Source organism: Diadema setosum, chromosome 20 (genome assembly GCF_964275005.1).
Source record: "Diadema setosum chromosome 20, eeDiaSeto1, whole genome shotgun sequence".
Classification (NCBI taxonomy): Eukaryota; Metazoa; Echinodermata; class Echinoidea; order Diadematoida; family Diadematidae; genus Diadema; species Diadema setosum.
The window spans coordinates 6087332-6104342 of record NC_092704.1 but is presented as its reverse complement, the minus strand read 5'-3'; the positions used below and the strand labels follow the sequence as shown (position 1 = coordinate 6104342).

The window sequence follows — 17011 nt, the reverse complement described above, 5'->3', positions numbered from 1 at the left end:
TATATATATATATGTATGTTATATATATTAATATATAGTTATGATGAACAACTTTGTAAGTTGTACATTTCTTTTTCACTAAAGAGTGTTAATCGCCACGAACACGAATACATATCACATGAACTATCGATGTCATCACCCAATGGATCTTAAATTTGCTTCAAACTCACTGGCACACAAGCATTCACTATCATAAGTTTGTATATGACTTCTATTAAGGTAATTGGAGGTCGAGTTATTTTAGAGGTGTATAGATGTAGTCCTGATGATTTCTGAGGGGTTATAGTTACTAAATTATTGATAGACAATCTAGTTCTTTATTGATAGCCATCTAAATGATGGAGTTCAGTTCCACTTTAGAGGTCAATGTTTTTGAGTGAAAAGGATGCTGAATGCAGAGACGCTATGGTAGAAGCGTACCACTGCGGTTGAAGTAATAGCTGAACTGCCACTTTTGTTTCATGCTGCCGTCACAGTGATGTAGAATCACGCGTGTTCCATCCGGGTGAACATCCAGACACTTTCCCGTGGATAGGTCCATCATTGTCTGACCCTGTTTAGTGTGAAAGGGAAAGCAAGGTGTAGGTCAGAGGTCAAGGGTCACACATTATCTTTCGTTCATGAAAACAAAATGTTCTTTTGTCATACATTTTTTTTTTCTTTTTTAGGGGGAACATAATTGTGACTACGGATTTATTGCGTTATAACATGACGCTAGATTCGAATTCAACGTTTGAATGAAATATTAAGATTTACAATCAGATGCCCATAAGGTCATTTTATAAATCAAAAAATTTTCATTGAATCATCAATTTATCCTTTGTCCTTCTCTACTGTATCTGACAATAGGAGACATGGACGAGGAGATGTGTGTGGTTGAGTGGACAAGACTATCATATCAATCACGAGGTCGCTGGTTCGAGTCCAAGTGTCCTCCTATGGGTAAAACACTTTATCCCCATTGCCTATCGGTCCTTCGGAGGAGACTTCTATAAAGCGTCGGCCCTCCTAAGCGTGAATCCCCGAAAAAGGACAACAGCAACAACACGGACGGGATGGAAGGAATAACAGAAAGTAAAAAGAGCGCCACGGCATGCTAGCTACCTTGGTGTGTTGGAATCGTAGATTAGGAGACTGTTTGCAGGCTCGAATGGTAAGTTGTACTTGTCCCCTCATCAGAGATATACATCGATTCTTGTGGTACAGGTGGTTATCCCAGCCTAGACTGAAGGCCTTCGGTAGAAAAAACAACAAACAAAACAAAAACAAAAGCAAACTTACAAAAAAAATAAAACTCACAGTAACAACAACTATTACGAAAATAGTGATGATGATGATGATGACGACGATTATAATGGTAGTAATGATAATATCAAATGGTAACAATAATCATAGAAATATTAACAATAAGAAACAGCACAAATCACGAAAGAACTAGACATATTATTAAAAACACTGAAGCATGTAAATGATAAATGAAAGTAACCTGGATGATACATGAGTTTTTGTTCAACCTGAAATCGTCACAACATTACTTCCCGAAAACCAAACTAGCCAGGAATGTTTATTACAACACATAGTTTAGTCATCTTCTGGCATATGTAACTACTTGTCTCTCCTTCCGGCAGTTTTTATTTATATTTTTTTTAATCATTCTTCGTTGTAAGTTCAAACATTTGACACATTGTCATCACCACCACCACTTAACGACTGACATCGACTGATAAGAAATGAAAGCGTCTTTGGCACAGAAAATGAAAATGAAATTATGAAATATATTGTGATGGATTTGATTTTTTTTTCTTCAAACTGCGGTATATGTGATTGTGCATGGGTGTGTATATCATTAGTTTAAAGATCAGAGCAAGAATGTTAATACATCAGTTTCAGTTGAGACTGGGTTTCAGGTTTCCAACGTTGTTTGAAGATGATTTTTTGAGACAATGAGAAACACATTATGAAATAAGAGAGAGCACATAATTCTGAGAGGAATTCAAAGATTATTTGAAGAAAATTGGTTTTGAAATGGCTTAAATATCCAAACTAGAGCAATCCTAATAAAAGGTGGGACCCTTCTTTTATAGGGATCGCTTTGATTTACATTGGTTTTGGATATCTCAGCCATTTCAAAACTTATTTTCATCAAACTTTGAATTCCTCTTTAAGAATAAATGCTCCTTCACATTTCATAAAGTAGTTTCTAAGTATCTCGCAAAAAAAGCTGAATCCTCACCTTAACCGATGTCAAACTATCCTGTTAACAATAATCATTACATCTAATATGACAATGTCACTCAAATACATTCCATGATAAAAAAAAAGGAAATGGGAGAGAGTGAGGCATACAGTTTGAAATTCATTTTATCCAGTCGCGTCACTGATGTTGATTCTTGCAAAAAGCAGCAAACTTGCTTACCTGGTTGTTACCCTCTCCGTGACAGGGGTACACAGCCATGGTTCCTTTTCCCATCGTGTCCAGACACACTCCTAGTCCCAAATTTCTCAGCTAGAGTGCCAAGTGCAAAGAAACAAAATTCAACATGGACTTCGTAATGCAGAAAATAACATATGCATGACATTTATTCCATTTTTTTTTTTATGTTGTAAGGTACCTTACGTGATGAAGTCACTTTTGCAAACCTGGCATTTAAAGATTGAACAATGATGTTATAAAATCCATTCAGTTCAATTCAATTCAATTCAGTTCAATTCAATTCAAGTCAATTCAATTCAATTCAATTCAATCTTACATAAATTATGATCGTACACATACGTATTTCCCAAGTTTTACAGTAAGCAGTTCACTGTTTTCCTCCAATGAATTCGTATCAATTTCACGATACAAGTTAGATTGATAAGCACAAAAAATCCATCTTTATTTCTAACTGCCTATAGCAATTAAGATAACATGCGTAAATATTGTTATTCCCCTAGTCCCGTTTTGATTTCTTTATCAAACAGTCAGTATCCCTTAAACTATACACACTTCCGCCCTTTTTTTTGTAGTATGCCGATATGTATTATATCATTCCCTTGTCATCTTTGTTTTTATTACTTACTTTTCTGTACACGTATTATAGATACCGAAAGAGCTTCAGTGGTCTCATTCACGATATGGTTTAATCAGTCTCTCTTTCTCTACCGAGTTTCTATCTTTGAAAAGGCGCGTTCTGACATTGACTTTATTGAACTGCAATGGGAAGACAGTGGTATACCTACCTCTCCTCTAGCATGTGACTTGGAGTTTGGTACGTTGAGGGCGGGAAAGACGTTGTTGAGAAACCATTTGAAGTCGTGACAATGGAGGTCTTCTCGCAGCTTCACCCGGTCCGAGATGTCGCCAAACTCCTTCCCCATGAGCTGCGGCTTGAGGGAGTAGAAGATGTCACGGTAAGGTTGGTCTACCCACACCTCTACCAAACGCATTGTGTTACGCATGAACGTGCTAGAAGCAGGGAAAAAGACACGAAAGAGCGATATTTAGAATTCTGCTTTCATTTTTATCATGTTTATACTTCGTTAATTGCAAACGAGACAGAAGAACTGCTCGCACAAATGTCATAATATAGAGATTAATCTACCTCCTGAAAGTCCATAATGTTTCCTATAAACACATTAAAAACGACACTTTATGTGACGGAAGTGCACTCAAATTTCACTTTAGAATCGAAGGCTAGCGAACTTTATATACACTACCGGTATGTTAAAATATAGATATGGGTATGTACTACAACTTATTCTATCTAATGGATTGAATAACACCTCAATTTATTACAATTCCATTGCTGCCCTTACCATCATTTCGCTCTGGAATACAATTTTTTTTTTCTTTCTTTAAGGGAGGCGAGGAATTTTATCTGGTAATTATAATGCAAACGGTGACGTTAGCGCTGTATATATCAAAATTAGAAGAAAAATGTATATCTGGAATATTTTCTTGTGCGTCTTTCACACAGCGATGGGTTGTATTTCAACCTCATGTAGATTTTCATCAACGTGAAATGTCATCCTAAAGGCCAATATCTTTAAACTAATAAACGCCCTATCTTGGGAGAGATTCGAGAAACTCGGAGCGTGCCAGTAAATCACGAGTCCGCAGAGATGTAACTTTTCTCGGAGTCAACATGGTGGGCGACGGAGCATGAGCAAATTTGTGCAAGGTCTCATTTCATGATGAAATTTTACTCGTTTAAAGGCAGCTGGACTCATTCTAGGTTTTTTAAGGATTCCAACAAAGCTGCTAAAAATTAACCTCTATTAAACGAAGTTTCCGTTAACTTGTTGCTCTATAAGGAGTGTTTGATTAACAAAATTAGACAAAAAGATATCATTCTTATTGTTCTATATCTGCAAAATAGTCTTTAAAAATGGCATACATTTTCGTATTGTTTGTTTGTGTTGAAATACATCGTGTAATGTTTGCAATATCTTCTTTGATGAAAGTTTGTGAAACACATGAATATATATATATTTTTTTGGGGGGGGGAGGGGATAAATCTTTTGATGATCACGACTGATTAGTACTGCTTATCACAGCAGTGAGCGTTGTTCGTCGCCAACTGTTTCAGTTATTATAAATGGTAATCGTTCCGCTATCCGCTATCTGATGTATATCTGGTGTTTTAAACATAATCTGATCTCCCACAAGTCCTGCGAATTATGGCAGGCGAGAGGTGGCGGTGATGCCATTCCTTTAACATGACGTGATGTGGTTTGAAAAATTGATCTCCCGCCACGGGTTGCCATGGGATATGGAATATCATAGGCATGTGCAGACGACAATAACAGCGGCATTCAAGTGACATGACTGGGTAAATTTAATTTTCTTAAATTAAATTTGAATGACATTTCGAAAAGTCTTGTCACATAACTATCTGCACAGTTATTATGAAAGGCCTTACTTTTTAGCAGTCCCCTCCATTTTATGATAATGTATAATTATCGTAAGGTGCTACATTGTTGTACACTCTTTTCATTCTACAGAGATTTACGCACCTTATTTTCTGTTACCCCCAAAAAAAGTGATGCCTATATGTTCTTGTCGAAAAATTAAATGAAAAATTGAATTGGATTGAATGGAATTTTCAACAATTTTGATTCCGTATTGTCATAAAAGTCACAACATCTATTGCACTTCAGTTTACAGCATTTCCTTTTTTGAATAACAATCGATTTATATGAATGTTGTACATGATTTGGAGTAACTTTTTGTGTATCTTATTGCCACTGCATCTATATTGGAAATATTGATGAATGAATGGATATGTGTTGAGTGTAAACAGAAGCATGAATTGAGTCCACATTTATCTAGCTTAATAAATCAATGGAAATCCAGATTACAATCATACCCTTGGTATAGATAGGATTGCATATAATTATATATATATATATATACTAGTATACAATGTTTATATATCTATATATATATACATATATATTACTTGCTAAACATATTCGTTTAATCTTCACATAACATGGTGTCATGGGGTTATCTGTCACTTGCCTAATACATCTTATTAACATCTTTATTAACTGTGAGATTTAAGAACATGACAGTCAATAAGATGTTAAGTAATGATACGTATTGTGCTACATACCCTTGACATAATAGTACATTTATGGGGAGTCCTTAAACTGATGGACATTACGTTAATTATGAGTATCCTATACGGTATCGTTCCCTTCAGATAGATTCTGCAATCCAAAGCCCATTGCCAAAGCAAAGTTCACAGACGCACAGACGCACACACACACACACACACACACACACACACACACACACACACACACACACACACACACACACAAACGACCCAATTGTAACACGACATCCCCAAATTGATTTTGACAGCCTATAGGATATCACTCACTTGATATTTCCGTCCGGGAACTTGTACGGCTGCTGTTTTCTGAAGATGTGCGCCACTCTGGAACACGGGATAATCTCCAGCGTACCCCCGCACATCCATGTCTGCGAGGCAGGGAAGATTAGGGAAGAAAAAGGCGGGGAAAAAAGGGCATAAAATACATGTGCCAATCATAATTATGTGCATTCATCATTACGTTTATACGCACACACAGTTATGTCTACATAATCATACTCTACTATGTATATGGCATGATTTGGAATTGCAACTATCATGACCATTGGTGTACTTTTAAGTGGCACAGAGCATTTAAAGTTTAATTAGTTTAAGTTCAGATTGTGATGCCTCTCAAGAATAAAAAATGATGATTTTAGCTTCTGATATGATAATAAGAATAACAACGATATTAATAAGATTGATAATAATGAGTTCTATATCGCCTTTGGCAAAGATCTCTTAGCGATTGAAAAAAGAGGTTAGAAAAGAGAGATGAAAAAATAACATTTTTACATTTAAAATTACATGAAATCAATAAGCCTCAAAAAGATATGTCTTCAGCATTAGCCCCTATACTTTAAAAGTGTATACAGAGTTAGCATTTCGAAATCTCTTTGTGTGTGTCGCAATACGCAGATATGTGGGAAGTTATCAATTTTCGATTTGACAGTCAATTTCCTTCACTACTTGTACAAGGCCTGAATTTTTTGTTATCTTTTTAACTTTTTGCTTGTCGAAGCTATGAATTTTGATGCCACAAACCGCACATAGGCGAGAGCAATGAGAGCGGAACTGTGCCGTACTCGGTGGCCTCGTAATGATATGTCTACGAAACCCTGGGCTGATTGTGTGATGACATAATTTGATTATGCGAAGTCCGGTCGTGGAATAATTCAGGAATGTTTTCAATAATGACCCAGATGATATGGGAATAGCTCCATAGGAGAGGTTTATGAAGTGTCCGTGGGGACACGGAAACAAATAGCGTAAGCATGTTTCAAGCTTTAAAAAGATAAGATAAATCAGCTGAAAAGGATCAATCTTGCTCTGCTATAGTAGGTGCAAAGCAAAGGCCAATATTGTTTATACTAATAACCTGTAAATCAAATCAATAATGATAGGGCTCTCTGGGAATTCTTTACTTTCACTAGAGACGCTATCTTGAGTAAAATGAGACCAGTGTTATCATCTTTATTACCATTTTTCACCATTATTGTCTTTTTAAGTATTACTATAGGTTATTTTATAGAGCGATAAAACGATTGTTATTCTTACCATCATTTTCATTATTATTATCATCAATCCTTGTAATCATCATCAATATTACTACTAGTGTTATGACTGATATCATAAGCATTATAAATTCACTTCTATTGATCCTACTACTATTTCTGATATTTATCATCATCATCATCATCATCATCATCATCATCATCATCATCATCATCATCATCACTATTATCATCATCATTAGACAATGACTGACCATCCCCCTTCTGCAATGTAACTGTTAATGAAACATAAATTTCCCTTCTTTTTCAAGTGTCATTTTGCTTCATCTTTCCTATTACAACAAAGTTACCACAATTGACTCTGCCAACAACGAGCGGAGTCATTTTGGACTTACCACCTGCTTTGCTCATTGAATGACAGTTAATGATCATTAATTCAAGGCTGTGCTATCTGAGTATTAAGGCATAAAAGAAAAGGAAAAAAGATAGAACAAAGTTCATCATTGGGACTCGAGAGAAAAACATAGCTTTGCTGCAGTCTCCCCGAACACTGCAATCTCTTCAACACCTTGAGAATATGCCTCCACGTGAGATTCATTTAGAGCGTAAACATGTTTTGAAGTCGTTACTGATGTGCACATTGCCATCGTGTATGGTGTTTAACAGACGAAATAAGTATTTGTGATTTAGAAAAAAAAAAAGACTTTGATAAAAGGAAGTATATTCTTCGGCCAAATAAAGAAATATCCACTCATATACATTATTAGCCACCATAACATCTGCATTACAATTTGTTGTATGGTGAGCTGTGCCTTTACAAGCACTACTGTTAGTAATAAAAAACAAATGGTACATTTTGGAGCAAAAAAAAAAACAAAAAAAAACTAAGAACATGACAAATACCACTGTGTTAATGAATCTTTCCTCGCAGCTGAGAAAATTCGAGTTGATTTGCGACATCCTGTTATTATTTCTCATGTTTGTGATCACGATCAAACGGTTACATGCACGTAGGCCTATACAAGCGAAAATGTTCTCATCTTTAGAATTTATATAGGCCTATAGCCATGATAGCGTCATTCCGCGTCATTTTTCTACACTGCTACCGTAGTTACGGACCTACGTTCAGACTATCAGTTCACTTGCAAAGGGGAAATAGAAAATCAAGGCTTTGTTTTGCTTTTAAAGGGCTATATACTTAGTATAATTTCATGACAAGTTTTGTTTCTTCAGAGGAAAAAAAAAACGCATACACTTGGCAGCCTACACTGCCAAGCACTGCTAGAAAGAACAGTATTCCACAGTGTGTTAATATTGTGTTCACATAGTCAACCATGTGAAAACACTTGAATTTAACAGTGTGAAGGTGATTTCACGCTGTGGTGTGGTATTTCACAAAGTGTTCACTGTGTAATGTTCTGTTTCACACTGAGAATTGATGATTCACACTGTGTATTGATGATTCACACTGTGTTGACAATGTTAAATCTTGCGATTTTTACAGTGTGAAGATATTTCACAAGGTTTTTCACACTGTGTTTCACATTGTGTTTCACACTGTTGGACACTGTGTTCTTTCCAGCAGGGAGATCGAGGCTATTGGCGTACATCGTATACAGTCATGATACACGCCTCACTTGTCGACGAAACAGACATGCGCAACTATTTCATATTCGAAAGAAGTCCCATTAGAAGCAAGGTTTGCAGTCTGTAGCTCCCCTGTACCGCGAAGGCTGGATCTGCTCTCATCGAGTACGCCAAACAGACAGATCGATTTCGGCGGGCTATTTTCATATTTTTCATATATATATATTATATATATTATATATATCTTTCATATACATGTACGTACATGTACTTCCATCGAGCTGTAAACAGGATATTACATTCAGACTACACAGCATCTTGCATCTGCCTTCAAATGTTGTACAAATAATACCCAACATGAGTAGAAGCATGAATCCGCATTAACTTTTCAGTCTATTTTCCTGGAAGTATAGCGAGCGTGAATGCAACACGACGGTTCCCGGTTCGTGGTAACCATGACAACCGAACACAACAGTCAGCGCAGCATTGAATTCTGCACATAAAAACTGCATGGGGATGTACGTATAAATGCATTATCAAATTACTTACGCCACATAACCTGCGTTTGGCGTCTCTGTAGAGTACACAAACACGAAATCATCGTGGAAACCTGACGACGTGTTCGTTTCGAACAGAATGATCTATCGTACCATGGAGCTACAACGGGTAGCTCCATGATCGTAGCATGAATTTACACTACGGAGTACGGACTCTACAGCCGACCTTTCATGTTCTATGGAAACAAGGATAAACCTTATAAAGTAGAATAAAACCAAGATATAAATGTGGATTGAGAGAATTCAAAGACATCAGTAGACGACGTCAATGAAGTTTGAGAAATATTGAGACAATCTGTTCGGAGATTATGAACATGATGAATTTTTAAAGTTTCGATACCACCTCGCTGGATAAGAACACTACACCAGCAGCTGTTATTTGTGATGCCACAGTTGGGCAACGAAATAAAGAAAATACGAGGAGAATTCGACATTATCTTATTTCAGTCTTTAAAGAATAATGACAGAGCACTTGCCTTCTCTCTTTCAGGAGGCAGGGGAAATGATAATACCCTCACCATAATATATGCCAGGAACACGTAGAAGAAATGTGTGCTTGTCATGAAAATTGACATTTTGTGGAATTCTCCTTACAATTGTTATATTTTCTTTGCATCGTTGTCCAACTGTAATATCCTGCCTTGTTGAAGTCTTCTTATCCAGCGAAACTTTATGAATACATACATTAAAACGGGTTGTCTCGATATTCCTAAAACTTCACTGATGCGTCCTACCAATATTTCCGCATTCACTCAATCCACGTTTATAATTGATAATAATAATAATTGATATGATTTATATAGCGCCAAATCCACTCTGCAGAGTGCTTTAGGCGCAGAAGGAAGAGAAAGTGAAGGACTCATTTCCCTTTAAAAGATAGCGAGCAGTATACCTTCTTACAATACTTCGTTCTCACCTTAAAGGATAATTCGAGATTCTCCGCTCCCCAGATGTCAAAGCCCGGGTCGTAGGTGCCCAGTTTGTAGAAGAAAGCCTTGTCAATGGAGAACAGTCCTCCCGCCATTGCTGGAGATCTGAAAAGGGATGAGCGTTTTATACATTTACATAAAGTATCTTTATTTAAAAAAATAATAATAAATAAAAATAGTTAAAATAAAACAAAACAAAAAAGTTCGGAAATCGTCCCAGTATCCATGTTCTCCCCCTCTGCTTTGTCATAACATGTAATTCATCTTTAGCAGTAATCAGTGCTAACATGCATATGTTGGTAATCAGTCGCTATTCTTAATTCAGTCACGGTAATCTAGAGTAGAAAAAACAAATGATGATGTGTCATCTCATAAAGGTATACATTTTGAAGGTTCCAAAGCTGTAGTCATCCACTCAGTGGATGCTGATTATCTTGATCATTATTATGATTATGATGATCATCATCATCATAATCATCGTTATTACCATCATTATCATGATTATCAATATAACGATTTTCTAAACATTATTGCTATTGAAACAATCGAAAATCTTGTATAATTATCTAAACTTGATTTCATTTAGTCGAATTGCGTGTTCATGTGACATGTCAAATTATTCGAGGCATAAATTCCTTGTTACTTTGTTTCAACTTTTGCCCTCATTGTACATGGAACGAGACGGTTTGCCTCCTGTGAATTTGTTCACTTTTTATCCTTACCTGATGGGCCACGTGGTGTCTTTTCTTCTCCTTAATTCGTAGTCCGGGACAGGATTCCACGTGAACTTCATCTCCCAGTTAAAGGCGCCTATGAGACCCTGGCCTGAACTGGTGTACCTGCACGAACCATGACAAAAATGGAGTAAAAATTCACAACATATGTTACAAAGATAACCTACCACTCACCATTCTACCATATTCTACCATTCACTCGATAAGACAATGGCACTGCTGTGTCTTCAAGAAACTTCCCTGTAATAATACTTTGTACGAATGTCTCGATTACGTACAATAGGAGTAGAATTTTGCACTCCGACACTAGGCCAATTATCTACGACGGCAACGCCTCATCTTGATACACCTGCACATCTCTAAACCTCAAAAGTGTTCTAACTACAAATCTAATATACAAATTCAAGTCTTTGTCGAATGTATAAAGGAAATATCCTTACAGATTTTTAAGTAAACTATCCGTCTGATATTCAAATTGCATCTTGTTGAATTCCTCCACCGTCCTCCCTTCCAGAATAATGATCATGCGCTTCTACACTACACTACACTACACTACACTACACTACACTACACTACACTACACTACACTGCACTACACTTTCGTTTCGTTTCATTTCATTTCATTTCATTTCAGCATTATCGTCATAATTTCCTTGCACCGCAAAAAGGAAGGAGGTGAAAAAGGTTTTCGCGCGCAGACATGAATCTGACGAGTTGTCGACGAGGTAAATAATTGCCTGCCAAGCATGTCATGATTATCGATTCATGTCTCAAAAGATATCGATATGCAGCTATCAGCGCTTTCCCTTCGAGGCAGCATGAAGACAGACCGCTGGCTTTATTGGACAAAGAAGGAGTTTGGAGTGAGGCAGGGTGTTTTTATTTTGTTTATTCATTTATTCTGCGTTACCATATACATGACAGACGGAGACGATAGGACGAAAAATTCGATAAATCAAAATTGCCCCTAGCCATTTGCTGTCAAGTACAAGAACAGGTTAACGGAAACTGGGAAGAGGTACGGAGATATTGGGCCCTAACGAATAGTACCCCATCCTTGGCATTCTCGTCCAAACGAAATGCCCTCAAAATTTGTCAGGTGGTAAAATCATCAGCTGATTTCTTTGATGTGTGCTGAAATTATCTGGCCGTCTTTACGTAAATATAGTCCTCGCCTAATTCGTCATGATTCAAAGTCAGGTATATAGGCGCGATCACATGATTCTTACCATGCTTACAATGGTTTGTACACAAACATATCACAATATGGTAATGGTTTGGGTCGATAATCTAGTAGTTGAGTTAAGTGAAGTGCACGACACACCAATACCGTATGTATGCTTTCAGTACTTATTTCTTGTACAGTGAAGATGTGTGATAATGTTTCTCTGCATTAAAAAACAAACATTTCTTTTATCAAGCTTTTTTCCCCTAGTGATTATTCTGGCATTTTTAATCTACAGTAACGCTTCATCGAAACAACTGTTATACGCGTCTGTTATGTCCCGTTTACCTATTGTTATTGTTATGCAAGTCCATGCTCATTACGTCCCCGCCAATATCAATGTCTACATCTATGTCCATGTCCGTCTTTGTCTTTGTCTTTGTCTGTATCTCTATCGTAGTCCCTATTTTTTTTTCTTGTATCTTGATCATCATTAAGTGAATGAAATGAATCTATCATAATTTCGTATTAATTACCGCATATCATAATACACAATTATGTTAAGGGCATACTGTACTTCTAAAAATGTGCCCTCCAGCACTGTTCAGATTGATCGCATTGTATCATGTACTTATGTATAACACTATTGTTTACGGGAAATACATTTTCATTTAACTTAACTGTAACTGAACTGAAATTCTAAAGTGACTGGCTTGACTTACTGGAATGTGCGAGCGTCGATGGAATCGATGGACGGGCAGACGACATTGGAGCTGTTGTCATGGATACGCTGTAGCAGGGGTTCCAGCCAGCCGACGTTGCACTCGACGTGCGAGTCGAGGAAGGTGAGGACGGGCCCCCGGGCGATGTCGGCCCCGATGAGACGGGCCCGGATCAGCCCTTCCCTCTTCGGTAGGCGAATGATCCTAACCTTAGGGAAGCGCTTCATGTATTCGTCTAGGGGCGCCTTCAGGTAATCTGGGGAGGAAGGGGGAGGGGGGAAAAGAATGGTTTCTGGAACGGATCATCCAGATTATCTCCATGCTTACCAGATTACCACCTGTAGTCATACTGCACATAGTGTAAATGATGTGATTATTTCTTGTTTCTTTTTATTAAATCAAGTAGCGGCCCTTTTATGGCCAAAAACGATTTCTGATCAATTGATGTAATAACGACAGTGGCCAGTGGTATAGCGACCTCTTTGAACGTACAACTCTGTACTATGTAATATGTTTACTTACTTGCTGTTCTTCTGCCGTCGAATTCAAAACATCCGCAGATTTTACTGGACTTCAATTAGATAAACTTAAAAGGTTCGATTAGACACTTTTTTCAGTCATGCGCCTTTGTACGTCAATATATAAAATTCCATAATTCGGCGTCTCACGATCATAACTAGAGAATTGTGTGTGGTGTGCTACAGATTGTTTCCTGTGCTTTATTTGTTGTTCATTTGTATTTGCCTCTGTTTAGGGGAGAGTGACATATTGATAGATGGGGGATGAACAATCATCATTTTCTTTGTGCCGAAATCAAGGCTTGGACCTACAAAAGCCCACATAGCGTGATACTGAGGGGGAAATTCTAAATCGTGCATGAGAGGAAGAGTCGACAGAAAGACAAAATTAATAAATCACCTCGTTGGCTGAAATCGTCGACGAGAAGCACTTCGGCGATGAGCTCGGGAGGCGATCGATTGATCACGCTGTGCACCGTGCGGAGCAGCGTCGACCACGACTCCTCCGTGAAGCAAATAATGACACTGGTCCTCGGGAGGTCGTTTGCGTACCCCGTGGTCTTACACCTGATTGAGAGGATTCAAAGACATCAGTAGACGACGTCAATGAAGTTTGAGAAATATTGAGACAATCCGCTCGGAGATTATGAACATGATGAATTTTTAAAGTTTCGATACCACCTCGCTGGATAAGAACACTACACCAGCAGATGTTATTCGTAATGCCACAGTTGCTGGACAACGATAATAAAGAAAATACGAAGAGAATTCGGCATATCTTATTTCAATCTTTAAAGAATAATGACAGAGCACTTGCCTTCTCTCTTTCAGGAGGCAGGGGAAATATTGATACCCTCACTGAATGTATGCCAGGAACACGTAGAAGAAATGTGTGCTTGTCATGAAAATTGACATTTTGTGGAATTCTCCTTACAATTTGCGTACCCCATGGTCTTACACCTGTAGGCCAGTAATCGATAGGAAGAAAGGATGAGTGACAAGGTCAGAAAATTTCTTTGGTTTGCTCCGGCCCCACTCATCCTTACCCCTTACTGTTCTGTTCCATTGACTTGGGACAGTGTGCACAACGGAGATTTCTGTTCCATTTTGCATTCAAATCGCACACAGGTACAGTATTGGTGGAGTTGAGAATTGGGCTTTTAACTTTTTGCGAGATACCAAGATAACACGTATGATATAGTACAGAGCATACCATTTTACGAGGAATTCAAAGTTTATTTGATGAAAATCGGGTTTGGAATGACTGAAACATCCAAAAACAAAGTAAAACAAAGCGATCGTAATAAAGTGTGGTCCCACACTTTATTAGGATCGTTCTTTTTTGGATATCTCGGCCATTTCAAAACCAATTTTCATCAAATAAACGTTGAATTCCTCATAGAATTACATGCTCTTTCATATTTCATAAGAGGTTTCTTATTATCTCACCAAAAAATGTTAGAAACCTGAAAGTAGGTCTCAACCAAAATTGTACGATCCCTTTAAGGGAATTTGAGCTCAATTTCACATATGTGGGTTCATTGAATGCAGAAAAAAGTAGTTGTTATATCTTCAGTGAATTCAGAGGATTTCCGTCAAATGTTATGAATATTTACAGTTATGGTTAAAACCTTATTCCACCATCGCTTTATAAGCAGATTAAATCAGTTTCAGATGTCACAGTGCGGCAACGGTATGAAGAAGAGATTTCCATACAATTCAGTCTTTTCTTTTTTTTACTTCAAAAGATTATTTCAACTTGTTTCTGACATTATTCTTCCTGCCTTAACCCTAACCAGGCCGGGCCTTTTGGCCTGTTCTGTGGCCGGGAGAGGGTTGATTCAACCCCCCCCCCCCCCCCCAGGTCTCGGCCGTCGATCGCGGATACATTACTTGTCGCGTAATCTACCAAACTATTAAAGAAATAATTGAATTTTTCATTTTGTATATTTTATATCAATTAATATGCGTGAAATCATAAATTTTGCTCTTATTCAGAAAATAAAGCTAATGGCATCCCAATTTTTGGTGCCATTGTTCCTTGTAGCATTTCTAACAATGCACTTGAAAAAAAAATGATTTCAACGTCAATTTCTTATGTATTCTATTGTTTTATGAATTTCTTATGTATTTCATTGTTTTTCGACCTTTTTTCGTTTTTTTTCCACAAAATTTATTACAGAACCTATTTTAAGCATAATTATGCTAAAATCAATTGATTTCAGCCATTGAAAGTGAAAATAATCATATCTTTTTGAATAAGGTGAGAAAACTCTATTTGCATAGACTTTGTACACAAAATCACGTTTTTGAGCCATTTTCGGTCTGACAAGCATGTATAAAAGGTCGTGCAGCGTCGTAACGCGAAAATGGTGTCATAAGATGTGCGAGACTAAAAAGTCAGCGAGCGGCTCGGTCAAAAAATTTCGCGCGGCAGAATGGTCGTGGAAAATGTGGAGGGGGATTGATTCAACCCCCCGCCTAGCCCGCCCTTTTAGGGTTACTCAAAAAGAGGTACAAGTCAAGTGCTCTTGCAGTATGCTAGAAAGTTGAAAATATTATGATGAGTTATCTTTTACAGCTGTACGTGTATTTTCCCTATCATTGTCTTTCAGTGATATGATAAATAGATGTATTCTCAATATCTAGCGATAATGGCACACAGATTTAACCAAAACATAACAAATTCTGCCACTACCCGTATGATGGCAACCTGCTTGGTCCACTGCCCATATAGTTTTGATATGGTTGTCCTTAGGAATGTTAATCAGGTGTTCAAAAGTAGAGATAGAGAATTGATGCAGTGTATTGTTCAACACTGCAGAGTCGAAAATTTCAACCACCAAATTAATCAGTTAATACCAGGAATATAGGCACAACGAGTTGGTTGCTCAATCTACTGTCGTTTCCCACAGCATGTTACGACACCGCGCAGATCACGTGGTCCGATCGAACTCTTTCATGTCACTTCAGGCAATGTCATGTACACGGAGTCAACCAACAGACAATTACATGGACTCACCAGCACGACGGTATTGTCTCACAAACAAACAAGCGAATAAACAAAACAAATATCGCTGAAGAGAGGCATGGACATGGAAATGATAAGCGCAGAAAACGTTTCGACACCTGCGGGAATAAGGGAGAGTGATTTCATCGGACTGAATGTGGATGGTGTGTTGTACAAAACCTGTCGGAGCACATTGACTCGCTACCCCCAGAGCAGGTTAGCGGCGATGTTCACCTGCCAGGGACCTTCCGCTTCACAAGCACAAGATGAGCACGGTGAGTATAGTCCTGAAAGTATTCCGCAGTAGTTCCCGTATTTAAATCAACCTCTTTAGTTATTCTTCTTGCTGAAGAAGACCATCTGCATATTTCTGGGGGTGGGGAGGGGAATCTTGACTCCATTAATTTACTATTTGAAGCCAGTGACAGGTGACAAAAGAAGAAGTTATTCGTTTCGAAGCATCGATGAGAGCAGCAGGGGCAACATGGGTATAATGGCAGCAGTACTACTCGCAGTTGCGGTCTCGAAAGTAGTAGTTAGTTTCGGTAGTGGAACTAGTCATGCTAGTGATTGTATGATCATTTTGGCAATGTGTTCAGTCATTGGCAGGTTGAAGGAATGAGTTGTAGTCATTACAAATGGCAATTCTATGAATTCACAAATCTATTTGAGCGAAATTTCCTTAAAAGACTC

At 37.8% G+C, this 17011-nt stretch overlaps 1 protein-coding gene across 1 annotated transcript in view; it reads right to left on the bottom strand.

Moving 5' to 3' along the window:
* Positions 1 to 403: 403 nt before the first annotated feature.
* LOC140243774 (polypeptide N-acetylgalactosaminyltransferase 13-like) overlaps positions 404 to 17011 on the bottom strand; it is a 33063-nt gene continuing 16455 nt past the window's right edge. Inside the window, 9 exon segments of the mRNA XM_072323445.1 lie at positions 404 to 553; positions 1105 to 1233; positions 2417 to 2506; positions 3220 to 3445; positions 5871 to 5971; positions 10157 to 10274; positions 10892 to 11008; positions 12791 to 13046; positions 13709 to 13875. Coding sequence (XP_072179546.1) covers positions 404 to 553; positions 1105 to 1233; positions 2417 to 2506; positions 3220 to 3445; positions 5871 to 5971; positions 10157 to 10274; positions 10892 to 11008; positions 12791 to 13046; positions 13709 to 13875 — 1354 coding nt within the window.